The sequence below is a fragment of the Candida oxycetoniae genome, assembly GCF_023343755.2.
Source record: "Candida oxycetoniae strain CBS 10844 chromosome Unknown scaffold48, whole genome shotgun sequence".
NCBI classification, from domain to species: domain Eukaryota; kingdom Fungi; phylum Ascomycota; class Pichiomycetes; order Serinales; family Debaryomycetaceae; genus Lodderomyces; species Lodderomyces oxycetoniae.
The window spans coordinates 20,189-32,666 of record NW_026055411.1 but is presented as its reverse complement, the minus strand read 5'-3'; the positions used below and the strand labels follow the sequence as shown (position 1 = coordinate 32,666).

Genomic DNA, 12,478 nt, shown 5'->3' with positions numbered 1-12,478 from the left:
TTATTTGAAGAAGAAAAAAAAAAAAACCTTTTTATCTTTTAATACAGGGTCAAATCTTATTATGATGATGATCTGCTTTTCAAAAGAGAGCAAGATCCAAGTTCAATTTCTCTGCGGCATCTATCCAATCGTCTCCAGTAGTCCAGCATTGTCTCATTACTCTCAAAGCTTTTCTTGCGCTGATATTACCCAAATCACTCAACCCCTTAAATCTTTCTTCAAAAAATTGTTGCATTGTAATATCCAATGTTTCACATCCAGCAGTGAAAAAACAAAATACACAACACGTTTCTGTAGTGGACTTTGCAGGTATATTTTTCTTTGCTAACAAACCAACGTTTCTGGCTAGGGTCTGAACAAGCGACGAGTTCCTTGGGACCCGAAGACCTCGTCTGTATAAATGAATTGTGACACAGTCACAAAAAATTTTATTTGTGCATTTTAGAATTTCAGCCTCCTTCCTTTTCAACAGGTTTCCCGGCTCAATAAACTCAATGTCTGCCGAACATCCATTTTGTAGCGCTTTCTCAATCTCCAATGCCTCACAAATAATCTCCTGTGGAATGGTTTTAGGGGCTGCCCCCGGTTGCTTTAAGTACGCCGTGGTCTTTCGGGCTACTAAAGTAATCTTGACAAAATACGACAAAAGTTTCAAGTCAAACCCCATCAAGAGATCAATATTATGACTACTTCTATTCATCACCACTTGGTTTGCAACATTCAAAGTTGTCAACGAGTTAACTGGTTCATAGGAACCAGCGTCTCCACTTATCAAAAGATATTGGTCAGAGTTCGAAGATGCCGAGAGAGCTCCGATAACGTCCATGTATACAAACCATCGCAATAGGAAAAATGTCACGTCCTTATCGCTTTTTTTTGGTAGCAAATTGGCTTCTCTTGCTTTGATCATCTGTCTTGCTCCAATAGTATGCACGCGATGTTTGTTTAAATCCTTTGAGTTGAGGGTCTCAAAACATGATAAAAGCAAAGCTGTAGTTAAAGCTTCATCCGAAGCTGCTTTTGACTCGTCTTGAAGTAGCTTCAATAGTTCAGTACAGGACCTAGATAATAGTGTATCAATGATCACATCAGGCACATCATCCGAGCCAATCAATTGTGACCTCATTTTGGCTGAGAACGCCAATAATGTTGTTAAGATGGAAGGATATTCCATAGCCATCTGAGGAAGCAATACTTTAAAAGGATTCTCTCTGTATATATGGGAAGGCACTGGTACGCAATGTTGTGATGCAACATTAACCCAAAAATGTAACAAGCTCTTGTAAAACGGAACTTCTAGCAATAGCGAAGGCAATGCCTCTAGCGAAGGCGGGATTGAATTGAAAAACATCTCATAACTTGAACCATTTGGCTGCTGTTGTTGTTGTTGTTGTTGTAGAATTGGGCAAAAGTCATTTTCATATGCTCTGTGACGCGGGGTGTAAACAAGCGGCATCAGCTCCATGGTGAAATTGGGTACTTGCAAGGACAAATACTCCTCAATCTTTTCAAGATCCTGACTGTACAGGCTTGGTGCAGAAGTGTCGGTGGGCGACAATGTGCTCGCATTGTCATTTTCATCAATCTTCAACATAAACTCCCGCAAGATCTTCAGGTCTTGTAAACAAATCTGACGTGTCTCTCCGTTGCTCATCTGGTCAATAGCACCTTGAAGCAGCTCGAGTCCGTAAAAATAACTTGCAGCGTGAACAGCATCTGTCGACTGTTTCAACTCTTTAGTGCCAGTTTCGTCGTCAGACGCGCTCGGTAAGACTGATGAGTAGCTTGACGTGACAAAAGTGTGAAAAGACGAGGCAGTTGCTGGGGACAACAATAACAGCGGCAACAGCAGCTCTGTATCTATTTCGTCGTCATTGATTACTTTTGTATTTTCCCTCTTGCAGCCTTTTGCTATTGTTCGACTGCCGGTAGTACCATAAACTTGATCAGCTTTTCTTCGCTTGTTCTCATCTTTATATGGACGACCACCCCACTTCAATTTCATCGAATAATCACAAACTTGGTTTTTCTTAACGCAATATCCACATCTAGGCTTTATTTCATCGCACTTTATCTTTAATCGCTTGCAAACGTGACAGCCATTACGGCTTCTTTGGATCTTCCTCTTCTTATTTATATTATTATTGTTATTCTCCTCCATCTATTGTGAACCTCTGCAAACCAAACCCGTCTGTTTTCCATACCTCTTACAGGTGAGTATAAAAATGACATTTTTGTTAAGTCTACTTTATTTTATTTTATTTTATTTTACTATATGCTCTTTTTTTTTTCCCCCTCCCCTTAGCCAAAGAGCATACAAATATTGAGTTTACGGGGTGATGGTATATGATGGAACAAAATCTTACCCTCTTGGTGATACTGTAATTTCATCTTACTGAAGGGTACCTGCAACTGTGGTGGTGGTGGTGGTGGTAGGAAGATGCCACCATATGACAAAAGAGCTATTTGATATAACTTTGTTTAGTTCTTGATCTTGAAAAAAAAAAAAAACGGCCAACTAAAATAGGTTAGATCAATAAGTACCGTTTTCGAAGCTTCTATTGGTTGATATAATATGGAGCCAATTCTATAGGAACCCAATTACATGGATCAATTACAATACTTTGGGAGTACCAATTTCATAGAAATAGAGAAATATACATATAATGAGTCCTTTCTGGAATGATAAAGTGATTCCATTCTTAGGGAAACCATATAGTAACGTGGTTGAAAAAAAAAATAAATAAAAAAATAAAAAAAAAAAAAAAAGAGTTGGCATTTAGATGTAAGTACGATTGCCAGTGACTATTGAAGCCTATACTATTTCATGGAATCTTTCACGAAACGAGTGAAAACTTTTGATGCGTTTCCAAAAGTTGATCCGCAGCATCAGGTGCGGTCTAAAAGAGGCGGGCTCTCGACAATATTAACTTATCTTTTTGGGTTACTCATACTATGGATCGAGATTGGTGGATATATTGGTGGATACGTGGATAGGCAATTTGTTGTTGACAATGTAGTGCGATCTGATCTCACAATCAATATCGATATGATAGTAGCTATGCCGTGTGCCTTCATTCATACCAACGTTGAGGATATCACTCGGGACCGGTTCTTAGCGGGAGAAACATTGAATTTCGAAGGAATTAATTTCTTTATACCGCTTGGATTCAAGATCAACAACCCCATTGATTTTCACCAAACTCCCGATTTGGATGAGGTGGTACAAGAAAGCTTAAGAGCTGAGTTTAGACAGCTGAGTCTGAGAATCAACCAGGGTGCCCCTGCTTGTCATATATTTGGCTCTATACCGGTCAATCAAGTCAAGGGCGACTTTCGCATTACAGGAAAGGGGTTCGGGTACAGGGATAGACTGCATGTACCCTTTGAAGCGCTTAATTTTACCCATGCAATTCAAGAATTTTCTTATGGTGACTTTTTCCCCTACTTGAATAATCCTCTTGATGCTACTGGTAAAGTAACCAATGAAAAACTACAGGCTTTTGTTTATCATGCTCGAGTAGTACCCACGTTGTATGAAAAGTTGGGCTTGGAGGTGGATACTAACCAGTACTCCTTGACTGAAAACCATTATGTGGTTAAAACAGATGAGATATCAAGGAAGCTACAAGGAATACCTGGAATATACTTTAGATATGAATTTGAACCAATAAAGATGATTATTAGGGAAAAGAGAATTCCCTTTTTTCAGTTTATTGTCAGGATAGGTACAATTTGTGGTGGAATATTAGTGGCTGCCGGTTATCTCTTCAAGCTATACGAAAAGTTATTGGTGATTTTTTTTGGCAAAAAGTTTGTTGACCAGGGGAAAGAGAAGAAAGAAGGTGGATTGTTGGATAAAAGACTTCCAAAAATGTCAGATTAATTTGCATTATGAGGTCCAAGCTGAGATACGGAGATAGAAGTTATTAGAGGAGAATCTAACAAAAACAAAAAAATAAAAAGGAAAGGAAAGAAAAGAAAAGAAAAGAAAGAGTTTTATGCGTATTGTTTGAAACTCTTTGGGAAATTTATGTATGCAATCATAATTTTGAATAAAAAGTTTGTGTTTTTATGTCAATTAGGATGTTAGTTTTCTATATTTTTATGACTTGAGCATTTTAACTCCTTGGCAAAAGGATATTGGAAGATTAGTGCTTTTCTATAACAAAGCTGAGCCATTCTCGAGAACAAGTTAAGCCAGTTTGAGAAGAAGAAAAAAAAGCTCTTAGTTCAAAATTTCATCTGGGGTTCTATATGTTTACGAACAAAGAACCGGTCCATATATCATTGGTCAGTAATTCTTTTTCTTTTTTATTGCTGTTGCTGTTTGATGTTACTGGAATAGGTGCAGCTATATGGATCGATTGATGAGGTAAAACAAGCAATGCTTTTCTCATTCTGGCCTTCTTGCAGAGAAAAATGTATCTGTCATTAAATGTGTTCCTCTAAATTGTATTTGGCCGAAAAAGATTGTCTCTGCTCTATGTCCAAAAAGATTGTCTCTGCTCTATACCCAAAAGGTTTAAAGACGTTCTTTTACGTTTTTTCTTGGTCTTAGTCTCTATAAAGCTGATTGCCTTGCAACTTTTGAACTCAAAATTCTCGACACACGTTTGACGTCTCCATTTGGAGTAGGCCACCAGAATAGAATTATTCCGGTTTCAATATACAAATCAATTAGTACTTTAAATGTCAGTTTTCGCGCGGCTTTATACTCTATCATTATTTTCTTTTTTTTTTTTTTTTTTTTCGGAAAAACAAATTGAATCGCTTATATAACCGTAACTGTGGCAAATGAAGACGTTGTGAAGAATATTGTAGACTTGTAAAATGGAAACAATTTACTCACGAGGAATGTGTAAGATGTAGTAATTCAAACACATGCCAATCTTAGTGATTAAGATAGCTAGTCCAATTGTGGATACACACAATTAAAACTGTTTATAAAAGCTTTACCTGACAAAAAAAAGGAAAAAGAATTATACCATTATACTAAAGGAAGCTTTCTTTTCCCCCGATATTTGGCGCCCAATAATTGGCAAAAAAAAAAAAAAAAACACTCTCATCCTTCCCACTTCTAAGAGAGTGTGGACAAAAGTTAGCCAAGAGACATTGCATCTCTTATAGTGCACCATGAATTAGATATCTCTTCCCTTAGGCGAAAGGAACATGGTTCAAACGCTTAATCTTAACTTGGGCAAAACATTGTAGAGCTGATTTGGCTAAAATTACAAGAGTATTGAAGAGCAAGATAAACCAATTTACTTATCATTTTGACATGCATGCTATTCACACACGGGTTTGATTGTGATACTGACTCTTTATTTTATTTGACGAAATTATTCACATTTTTCTAATCGAATAAACCGAATCCCATATCATCATCAGATTCCTCCTTTTCTTCTTCTTTTTCCTCTTCAGCTGCTTCTTCGGCAGCAGCACCGCCAGCAGCGGCACCTGAACCTGAACCTGAACCTGAAGCAGCAGCACCACCTGATGGGACTGAAGCGAATTTAGTGTTTCCTTCTGCAATCAACTCATTGATATCTTTACCTTCCAACTCTTTCAACAAGGTAGATAATCTTGATTCTTCAGCTTCTACACCAACTGATTCCAATAATGATGAGATGTCACTGGCTGATGGTGAAGCATTTCCACCTTGCACTAATAATAAGTAAGCAGCTAAGTATTTCATTGTTATATCAAAATATATTTGTGGAGAATAATCACTTTTAAGCAAACAAACGGCAGACTATCCTTTGGTTGTGAAAAGATCAAAGACCTATGAAATACTCTTGATAGAGATTTTTTTTTCACTTCCTCAGTGTTTGGTAGTTGTTACTGCAGAATGAAAAAAAGAAAGAAAAGAAGCAGTTATATTTGTTTGTGTGCACGTGCACCTGATTAGGGCTAGGTCTCTCGTATTCCATTTTTTTATGCACGACCTTATTGTCCCAGCGCACCAAGCGCCAGTAATTTTTTTTTTTTTCGCTTACAGAGTGAGTTTGTTTCAATGAGTGCGAAATCAGCTAGTGACAAAACTGTACTGAGAGAGAGTAAGAAGATTTTTTTTCACTTTCTTTGAGACTCGATTTTTCATTCAAACAGGAGTATAGTACTATAACACACAAACAATATGGTTGACGCTAGTATGTGAAATATTCCTATTGAGCCTAAATTGCTAAAAGGCTTAACAGTGGCTCTATTTTTGGAAGAAGAGGGAGTGATATGACAGTTTTGAAAATGGAGAGTCTTTGATACGAATACGGGGATAATTTTTTTCATTTAGGGGTGGAATTACGTTGTGTTTTGTTTGTTTTTTTCAGGAGGAACAAGATACGTAACTTGTCAAGTTGTCTTTCAAGTCATTCCCTTTTTCTATTCCTCACCTCATGTTGCAAGATTACTAACTTTTACCCCCCTTTTTTCTAGCTGAAAAAAAGAAGAGGACATTCAAACAATTCTCTTTCAAAGGTGTTGATTTGAAAGATTTGGTAGAAATGCCAACTGAAGAATTCACCAAATTGTGTGGAGCCAGAGTAAGAAGAAGATTCTCTAGAGGTTTGGATGCTAAACCAATGGGTTTGATCAAGAAATTGAGAGCTGCTAGAGCTGCCACTGAACCAAATGAAAAACCAGTTGTTGTCAAGACTCATTTGAGAAACATGATTGTGGTTCCAGAAATGATTGGATCAGTTGTTGGAGTTTACAACGGTAAGGTTTTCAACACTGTTGAAATCAAACCGGAAATGGTTGGTCATTACTTGGGTGAATTTTCCATTACATATACCCCTGTGAGACACGGTAGAGCTGGTAACGCTTCATCAAGATTCATACCATTAAGATAGATGTAGCCAAGATTCCAACACATCAGTAAAGACAGAAAACAAAACAAAACAAAACAGCAACACGAACAAAAACAACGTCCCATAGCAACAATCACACCAACACGGATAAACCTATACCATTTACATTCCCATAAGTAATGGCCATTGGTCTCCGTTCTTGATCTTTTGTAATTTATAGTTTATACAGGTTCAATATAAACTGAGTAAAGAGTAAATCTGTTACATATGTCATATACGTAGTTGAAAAATTATTCATCTTTTTCTTTCCTGCTAAAGGAAGAAGGAAAGAAAAAAAAAAAAAAAAAAAAACCTAAAGGAATCAAAAGGTTATTCCGTCGACCATCGGCTATTCGCTTTTCCAATATACATATGTCGTCAGAGAAGAAAGTAGATGCAGATGCATCTGAGTTGCTTGCAAGTCTTACAGTTTCCGCATCATCGCCAAAAGACGCAGTAAAGAGCCAGGAAGCACTCGAGTCTCTTAGTGATCTTTCCATTAAGGATGATCGATCGACCAACTCCAAATTAGATGCAAAGGAAAACGAATTGGGCGGCAAGCAATCTAAGGACGGTAGGAGCAGCGAGAATGTGCAAAAGGCTGGTGAAGAGGGGCCCAAGAAGCCCAATGGAGAGGTCCAGGATAATGTCACTAAGGAACTAAAAGAAGAAGAAGAAAAAGAAGAAGGTCAAGGAAAGAAAAGCTCTGAAACCAATTTAATCAGCAGCAATTACGAAGTTGAAGTTAAATTAGCAGATATACAAGCAGATCCAAACTCACCGCTATACTCTGTCAAGTCATTTGAAGAATTGGGATTAAAGCCTGAGTTATTGAAGGGACTCTATGCAATGAAATTTAATAAACCATCAAAAATTCAAGAAAAAGCATTGCCATTGTTGATTTCTAACCCACCCCGAAATATGATTGGTCAATCGCAATCTGGTACTGGTAAGACTGCGGCATTTTCTTTAACCATGTTGTCCAGAGTCGATGAAAATGTACGAGCACCACAGTGTATATGTTTAGCACCTACAAGAGAGCTAGCAAGACAAACCATGGAAGTTGTTGAGACTATGGGAAAATTTTCCAAAATCACCTATCAACTAGTTGTGCCGGATTCCGTGCCAAGAGGCACTGATGTACATGCTCAGGTTCTTGTAGGAACGCCGGGAATCATGATGGATCTTATTCGCAGAGGAAACATCAACACATCGAATGTCCGTGTGTTTGTCTTGGACGAAGCTGATAATATGTTGGAGTCACAAGGATTGGGCGATACATGTGTCAGAGTGAAACAAAGATTGCCAAAAAGCTGTCAATTGGTTTTGTTCAGTGCTACTTTCCCCTCAGATGTCAGAAAGTATGCAGAACGGTTCGTTCCCAATGCCAACTCCTTGGCTCTTAAGCAAGAGGAGTTGAACGTGGCTGGAATCAAGCAATTGTACATGGACTGTAATTCGGAACAGCACAAATTCGAGGTGTTGTGTGAATTGTATGGATTATTGACAATTGGGTCATCGATTATATTTGTTGAGCAGAAACAAACAGGAGACAATTTATATATGAGAATGAAGCAAGAGGGTCATGCGGTTTCCGTGTTGCATGGTGGTTTGGAGGTTGCTGATAGGGATAGATTGATTGATGATTTTAGAGAAGGAAGATCAAAAGTGTTGATTACTACAAACGTTTTAGCAAGAGGTATTGATATTGCCACAGTCTCTATGGTGGTTAACTACGACTTACCTAGAACCAAAGAAGGACTCCCCGATCCTTCCACTTACTTACATAGAATTGGTAGAACTGGTAGGTTTGGTAGAGTTGGTGTGTCAATATCGTTTGTTGCTAGTAAGAGAGATCTCCAAACTATGGAGTATATTCAGTCTTACTTTGGGGGTATTCAGTTGACTCGCGTTCCCACTGAGGATTGGGACGAAGTTGAAAGAATTGTAACCAGTGTCATTAAAGATAAGAAAGTTACATAGAAGTAAATAGGTACATTTTTCTTTTTTTCTTTTTTTTCCTTTTTTTTTTTTAATAAATTTATTTTTATTATCATTTTATTACTATTTACATGGTGATAGCCTGCTTAGACCTTTCAGGAAGTCTTCTCAATACAACGTCCCAGTCAATACATTCCCAGCAATTTTCTAAATATTTTTGCTTGCCATAGACTCCGTAATCAACAAGATAGTTTCGCGGTGAAGCATCAATGGCTAAAACAGGAACTAACTTTTTATTAAGGTATGCAGTCTCATATTCTGCTTGCTCTGTTGTGCCTAGCTGTAGATCATCATTATCAGCATCACTAGAACGAGTTGGTTCCATGTCTTCCTCTTCTTTTTCAAACATCGACTTCATTCTTTTGATCTGTCCTGACCGCTCAGAATCATTGACAACACCTCCGTTGTAGGTAGCGACAATGGATAAATTGGAAAATGCTGGAGCCAGGTTATATAATGAGATATTTTTTTGGAGGTAGTTATCACTTAACGTACTCTCTGCAACGAGCCAAACTGTACCATCTCCTTTGATAGCTTTGGCAGTATTGATCAATAAATTTCTAAACTCTGTAATGGATCCAAAGGAATCCTCAAGCCAATCAACAAAACCTTCATCTGTTGGAACATTCAAAAACGAGTTGGTTGGAGTTTGTAACATGGCTTCTGGTCCAGGCCTATCAAGTTCAACCGGTCCTATCTGTAATGGTCTTAAATTTTCAAAAAAAGTGGTCAAATTGTACAACTTGGCGGCATTCTTATGGATATTGTACAAGTCGGGTTTATTAATAGTCACGGAAACAAGTTCCTGTAAAGTGTAGTCCTTATCTTGCGTCAATGATGACGACGTCTGACTCAAATGCTGATTCAAGTTTAGTACTATCGATTCACCTTGTTTGAACCATAATTGAGATAGTGCCTTGTGTGAAAACAACCCTTCAAAATTTGCATTTGTCGCCCTCAAGATTTCTAGTGTTTGGTTTACCGGGAGAGCAAATGACCTCGATATGTTACGCTTAAAGGTTAAAGCTCTAATCTTGGGTAACATTTGGTTGATGGGATTTTGCAAATTTAAAGATTTTCAGTTTTTTTTTTTTTTTTTTTTTCACTTTTTTCGTCAAATTGTTTAAGCTAGATTTCTCTCCCTAAAGAAACTTACTTTATATTGAAACAAAACATACTACAAATTGCAAGAACATACTACATAATGCAAAAGCATACTAAATATTGCAAAAGCATACCAGATATTGCAAAAAAAAAAAAAAAAAAGAAAAACTTTGGGTCCATATATGTGTATTTATTTTTTCACTTTCAAACTCTTTACTCTTCTGATAAAAGAGTTTCCTGGTGGTTTTAACCATCCGTCTGTACCATCCACTTCTATCGCATTTAGCGACCCTCTTCTACCGCTGACATTATCAGATACTGCTGTGTAAAGTCCATCATTAGAATTTCTTCTTGAATCTTGCTCCGATCCACTATTTTTTCTTAATCTTTGTACCAAGGATTTTTTTCTACCCAATCCTCCGTTATTTGTATTTAAATGTTCCTCTACATTTTTTGGAGCAGGAGCACCATCAAGAAATGTTGTTGAACCCAACCCAGCAGTAGACAATCCATGTATAGGTTCGGCCTTTGCCTGGGAGTCGAAATTGATAACTGAGGGATTCTGTTTTGGCGTATAAATGCTCGTAGAAGGATCGTTGGAGACTCTATTCGTTTTGATCACCGGTGGCGCCTCTTTGATGTCATTTTGTTCATCGTAGCCAAATGCAAGTTTCATTTGTGCATCTTTATCTACTGTTCTAGCTCCGGCTATGGAGTTATTTGGCCCATCAACTGGGAATGCCATAACGGGCGCCTTTTTAACATTCTTATTCCTATGAGGAGTACAAGCATCAAATGGTCCATCATGGTGAAATCCACCGCCGAAAAAGCCAGTTACATCTAATTTGTCAATAGTATCCAAATTCTTTGCCGGAACAGCTTCTTTCTTTTTATTAGGTGACTTGTTCTTGGACGACGACGACTTATAGGGGCGACGTGAAGAAGATGTGTGACGATGCGGATTGCGACTGCTGCTGCTGCTGCTGTGCCCGCTACCGTTATTGCTGCTTCTGTGGTTGTTTTGGTGTCTTAAGGAAGAGGGTTCCTTTTCCCTTGGATACTCTCTTTTTGCTGCTTCAGAACCTGCTGCTTCTTCATAAGATGGCGGTGCAAGTTCATCTTGCGGTGGCTTAGGAGGACGTGCCGGTGGAGTACTTGACCTCCCCTGTGGACGTTCTGGTGGACTGTACCTATCCTCGTTCATAGCCGAGGCAAATGGGTTATTCGACTTCATTTGTCTATAACTTATCCCGTTAGTAATTAAAGCTTGCTTTATTAGTTTCAAATTTAAAATTCAACTTGAATTTCAATATCCGTTGCATTAATTTTGTTTTCTTAGTGGAGCAATATTAAAGAAAAAGAAAGAAAGAAAAAAAAAAAAAAAAAAAGCCTATAAATTAGCGCACGCGCTAATCCATCAATCTCTGACACCATTATCTTCTTTTTCTTTCTCTCTCTCTTTCTCTTTCTCTCTTTCTCTCTCTTGTAATCTATCTCTCTTTCTCTCCCCTCCCCTACTTGGAGATGCTTTAAGAAAAAATATAATTGTATGCTGCATTGGGCTGTGGGAACAGAAAAAAAAAAAACCCGCTGCGCCTTTGGGATCCAAATTCAACATACCTTTTAGAGTAATCGACACTAGAATCACTATCAGCTCGTATTGCCTTTGGCATTCTCGATTTTCCAAGTCCCAGTGCCAGTTTCAGTCCATGTTCCAGTTTCAGTCCGTTTCCATATTCGTAAATGAGATTACTTTTGTTTCGCCTCTCGTCTCTTAAACTGTCGACTGAGGTATTCTGGTGCTGATAGTAGGAAAAAAGTTTGTTAGGGCTAGCTTTAGGTTTTTCCAAACAGTCGTCATCTGAAGTATACATGAGCCCCTTATTCTTTTGAATCCACTGATCGTAGTAATTCGATGAAGAAGTTGAAGTCGAAGTTGACGTTGAGGATTTTGGTCCACTAAAAAAATCATTTTCGTGAGAAAAAGTCGACTGCTGTTGTCTAAATGGATTATTCGACGACCGCCTTAATGAATCATATGACGAGTATGAATGATTCGAATGTTGGTACATGATGTAAAAACTAATACTAAAACCTAAGTTGGAAGAAATCAAAAGCTAGTTAGAAACTCAGAAGAGACCGAAGAGGAATAGGCATTGATAAGACCTAGAAGTAAAAGTAAATAAAAAGGAAGAAGAGGTTTAAAAAAAAAAAAAAAAAAAAACACTTGGTCAAGAAGGATATATATTCCCACTTACTGAGACTTTCCATCTTTTCCCAGCATTTGCCTGAATCAATTTAAGAGAAATAAAAAAAAAATCTTTTTGGGTTTTTAGTGTACGCGTCAAAAAGACCAAATATAGTAAAAGAAAAATATACAAAAAGAATTTAAATAAAATAACAAAAATAATATTAATAGTATTAAAAAAAACAAAAAGAAGTTGATTATTTAATGTATTTAATTAATACGCACATAATAAATTAGATTTTGTTTTTACACTTAAGTAGTAAGTATAAAAGAGATA

The 12,478-nt window shown here is 37.5% G+C and overlaps 7 protein-coding genes across 7 annotated transcripts; 3 read left to right on the top strand and 4 right to left on the bottom strand. All coding sequences in view use genetic code 12, as the record gives it.

Moving 5' to 3' along the window:
• Positions 1-79: 79 nt before the first annotated feature.
• ZCF32 (Zcf32p) lies at positions 80-2,005 on the bottom strand (the record flags this gene model as incomplete). Its single annotated transcript, XM_049323334.1, has 1 exon — positions 80-2,005. One exon carries the CDS (start codon positions 2,003-2,005, stop codon positions 80-82), a length of 1,926 nt encoding a protein of 641 aa, XP_049180797.1.
• An 822-nt stretch (positions 2,006-2,827) lies between these two features.
• On the top strand, positions 2,828-3,886 carry KGF56_002136 (uncharacterized protein; the record flags this gene model as incomplete). The annotated part of the gene is made up of 1 exon (XM_049323333.1): positions 2,828-3,886. One exon carries the CDS (start codon positions 2,828-2,830, stop codon positions 3,884-3,886), a length of 1,059 nt encoding a protein of 352 aa, XP_049180796.1.
• Positions 3,887-5,356: 1,470 nt separating this feature from the next.
• Positions 5,357-5,698, bottom strand: RPP2B (ribosomal protein P2; the record flags this gene model as incomplete). Its single annotated transcript, XM_049323332.1, has 1 exon — positions 5,357-5,698. One exon carries the CDS (start codon positions 5,696-5,698, stop codon positions 5,357-5,359), a length of 342 nt encoding a protein of 113 aa, XP_049180795.1.
• A 441-nt stretch (positions 5,699-6,139) lies between these two features.
• On the top strand, positions 6,140-6,851 carry RPS15 (40S ribosomal protein uS19; the record flags this gene model as incomplete). Its single annotated transcript, XM_049323331.1, has 2 exons — positions 6,140-6,152; positions 6,436-6,851. The coding sequence occupies 2 exons, from the start codon at positions 6,140-6,142 to the stop codon at positions 6,849-6,851; spliced, it is 429 nt and encodes a 142-aa protein (XP_049180794.1).
• A 369-nt stretch (positions 6,852-7,220) lies between these two features.
• Positions 7,221-8,831, top strand: DBP5 (ATP-dependent RNA helicase; the record flags this gene model as incomplete). The annotated part of the gene is made up of 1 exon (XM_049323329.1): positions 7,221-8,831. One exon carries the CDS (start codon positions 7,221-7,223, stop codon positions 8,829-8,831), a length of 1,611 nt encoding a protein of 536 aa, XP_049180793.1.
• Positions 8,832-8,916: 85 nt separating this feature from the next.
• KGF56_002132 (mitochondrial 37S ribosomal protein mS43) lies at positions 8,917-9,894 on the bottom strand (the record flags this gene model as incomplete). The annotated part of the gene is made up of 1 exon (XM_049323328.1): positions 8,917-9,894. One exon carries the CDS (start codon positions 9,892-9,894, stop codon positions 8,917-8,919), a length of 978 nt encoding a protein of 325 aa, XP_049180792.1.
• Positions 9,895-10,143: 249 nt separating this feature from the next.
• On the bottom strand, positions 10,144-12,025 carry KGF56_002131 (uncharacterized protein; the record flags this gene model as incomplete). The annotated part of the gene is made up of 2 exons (XM_049323327.1): positions 10,144-11,191; positions 11,574-12,025. 2 exons carry the CDS (start codon positions 12,023-12,025, stop codon positions 10,144-10,146), a joined length of 1,500 nt encoding a protein of 499 aa, XP_049180791.1.
• Positions 12,026-12,478: the final 453 nt, after the last annotated feature.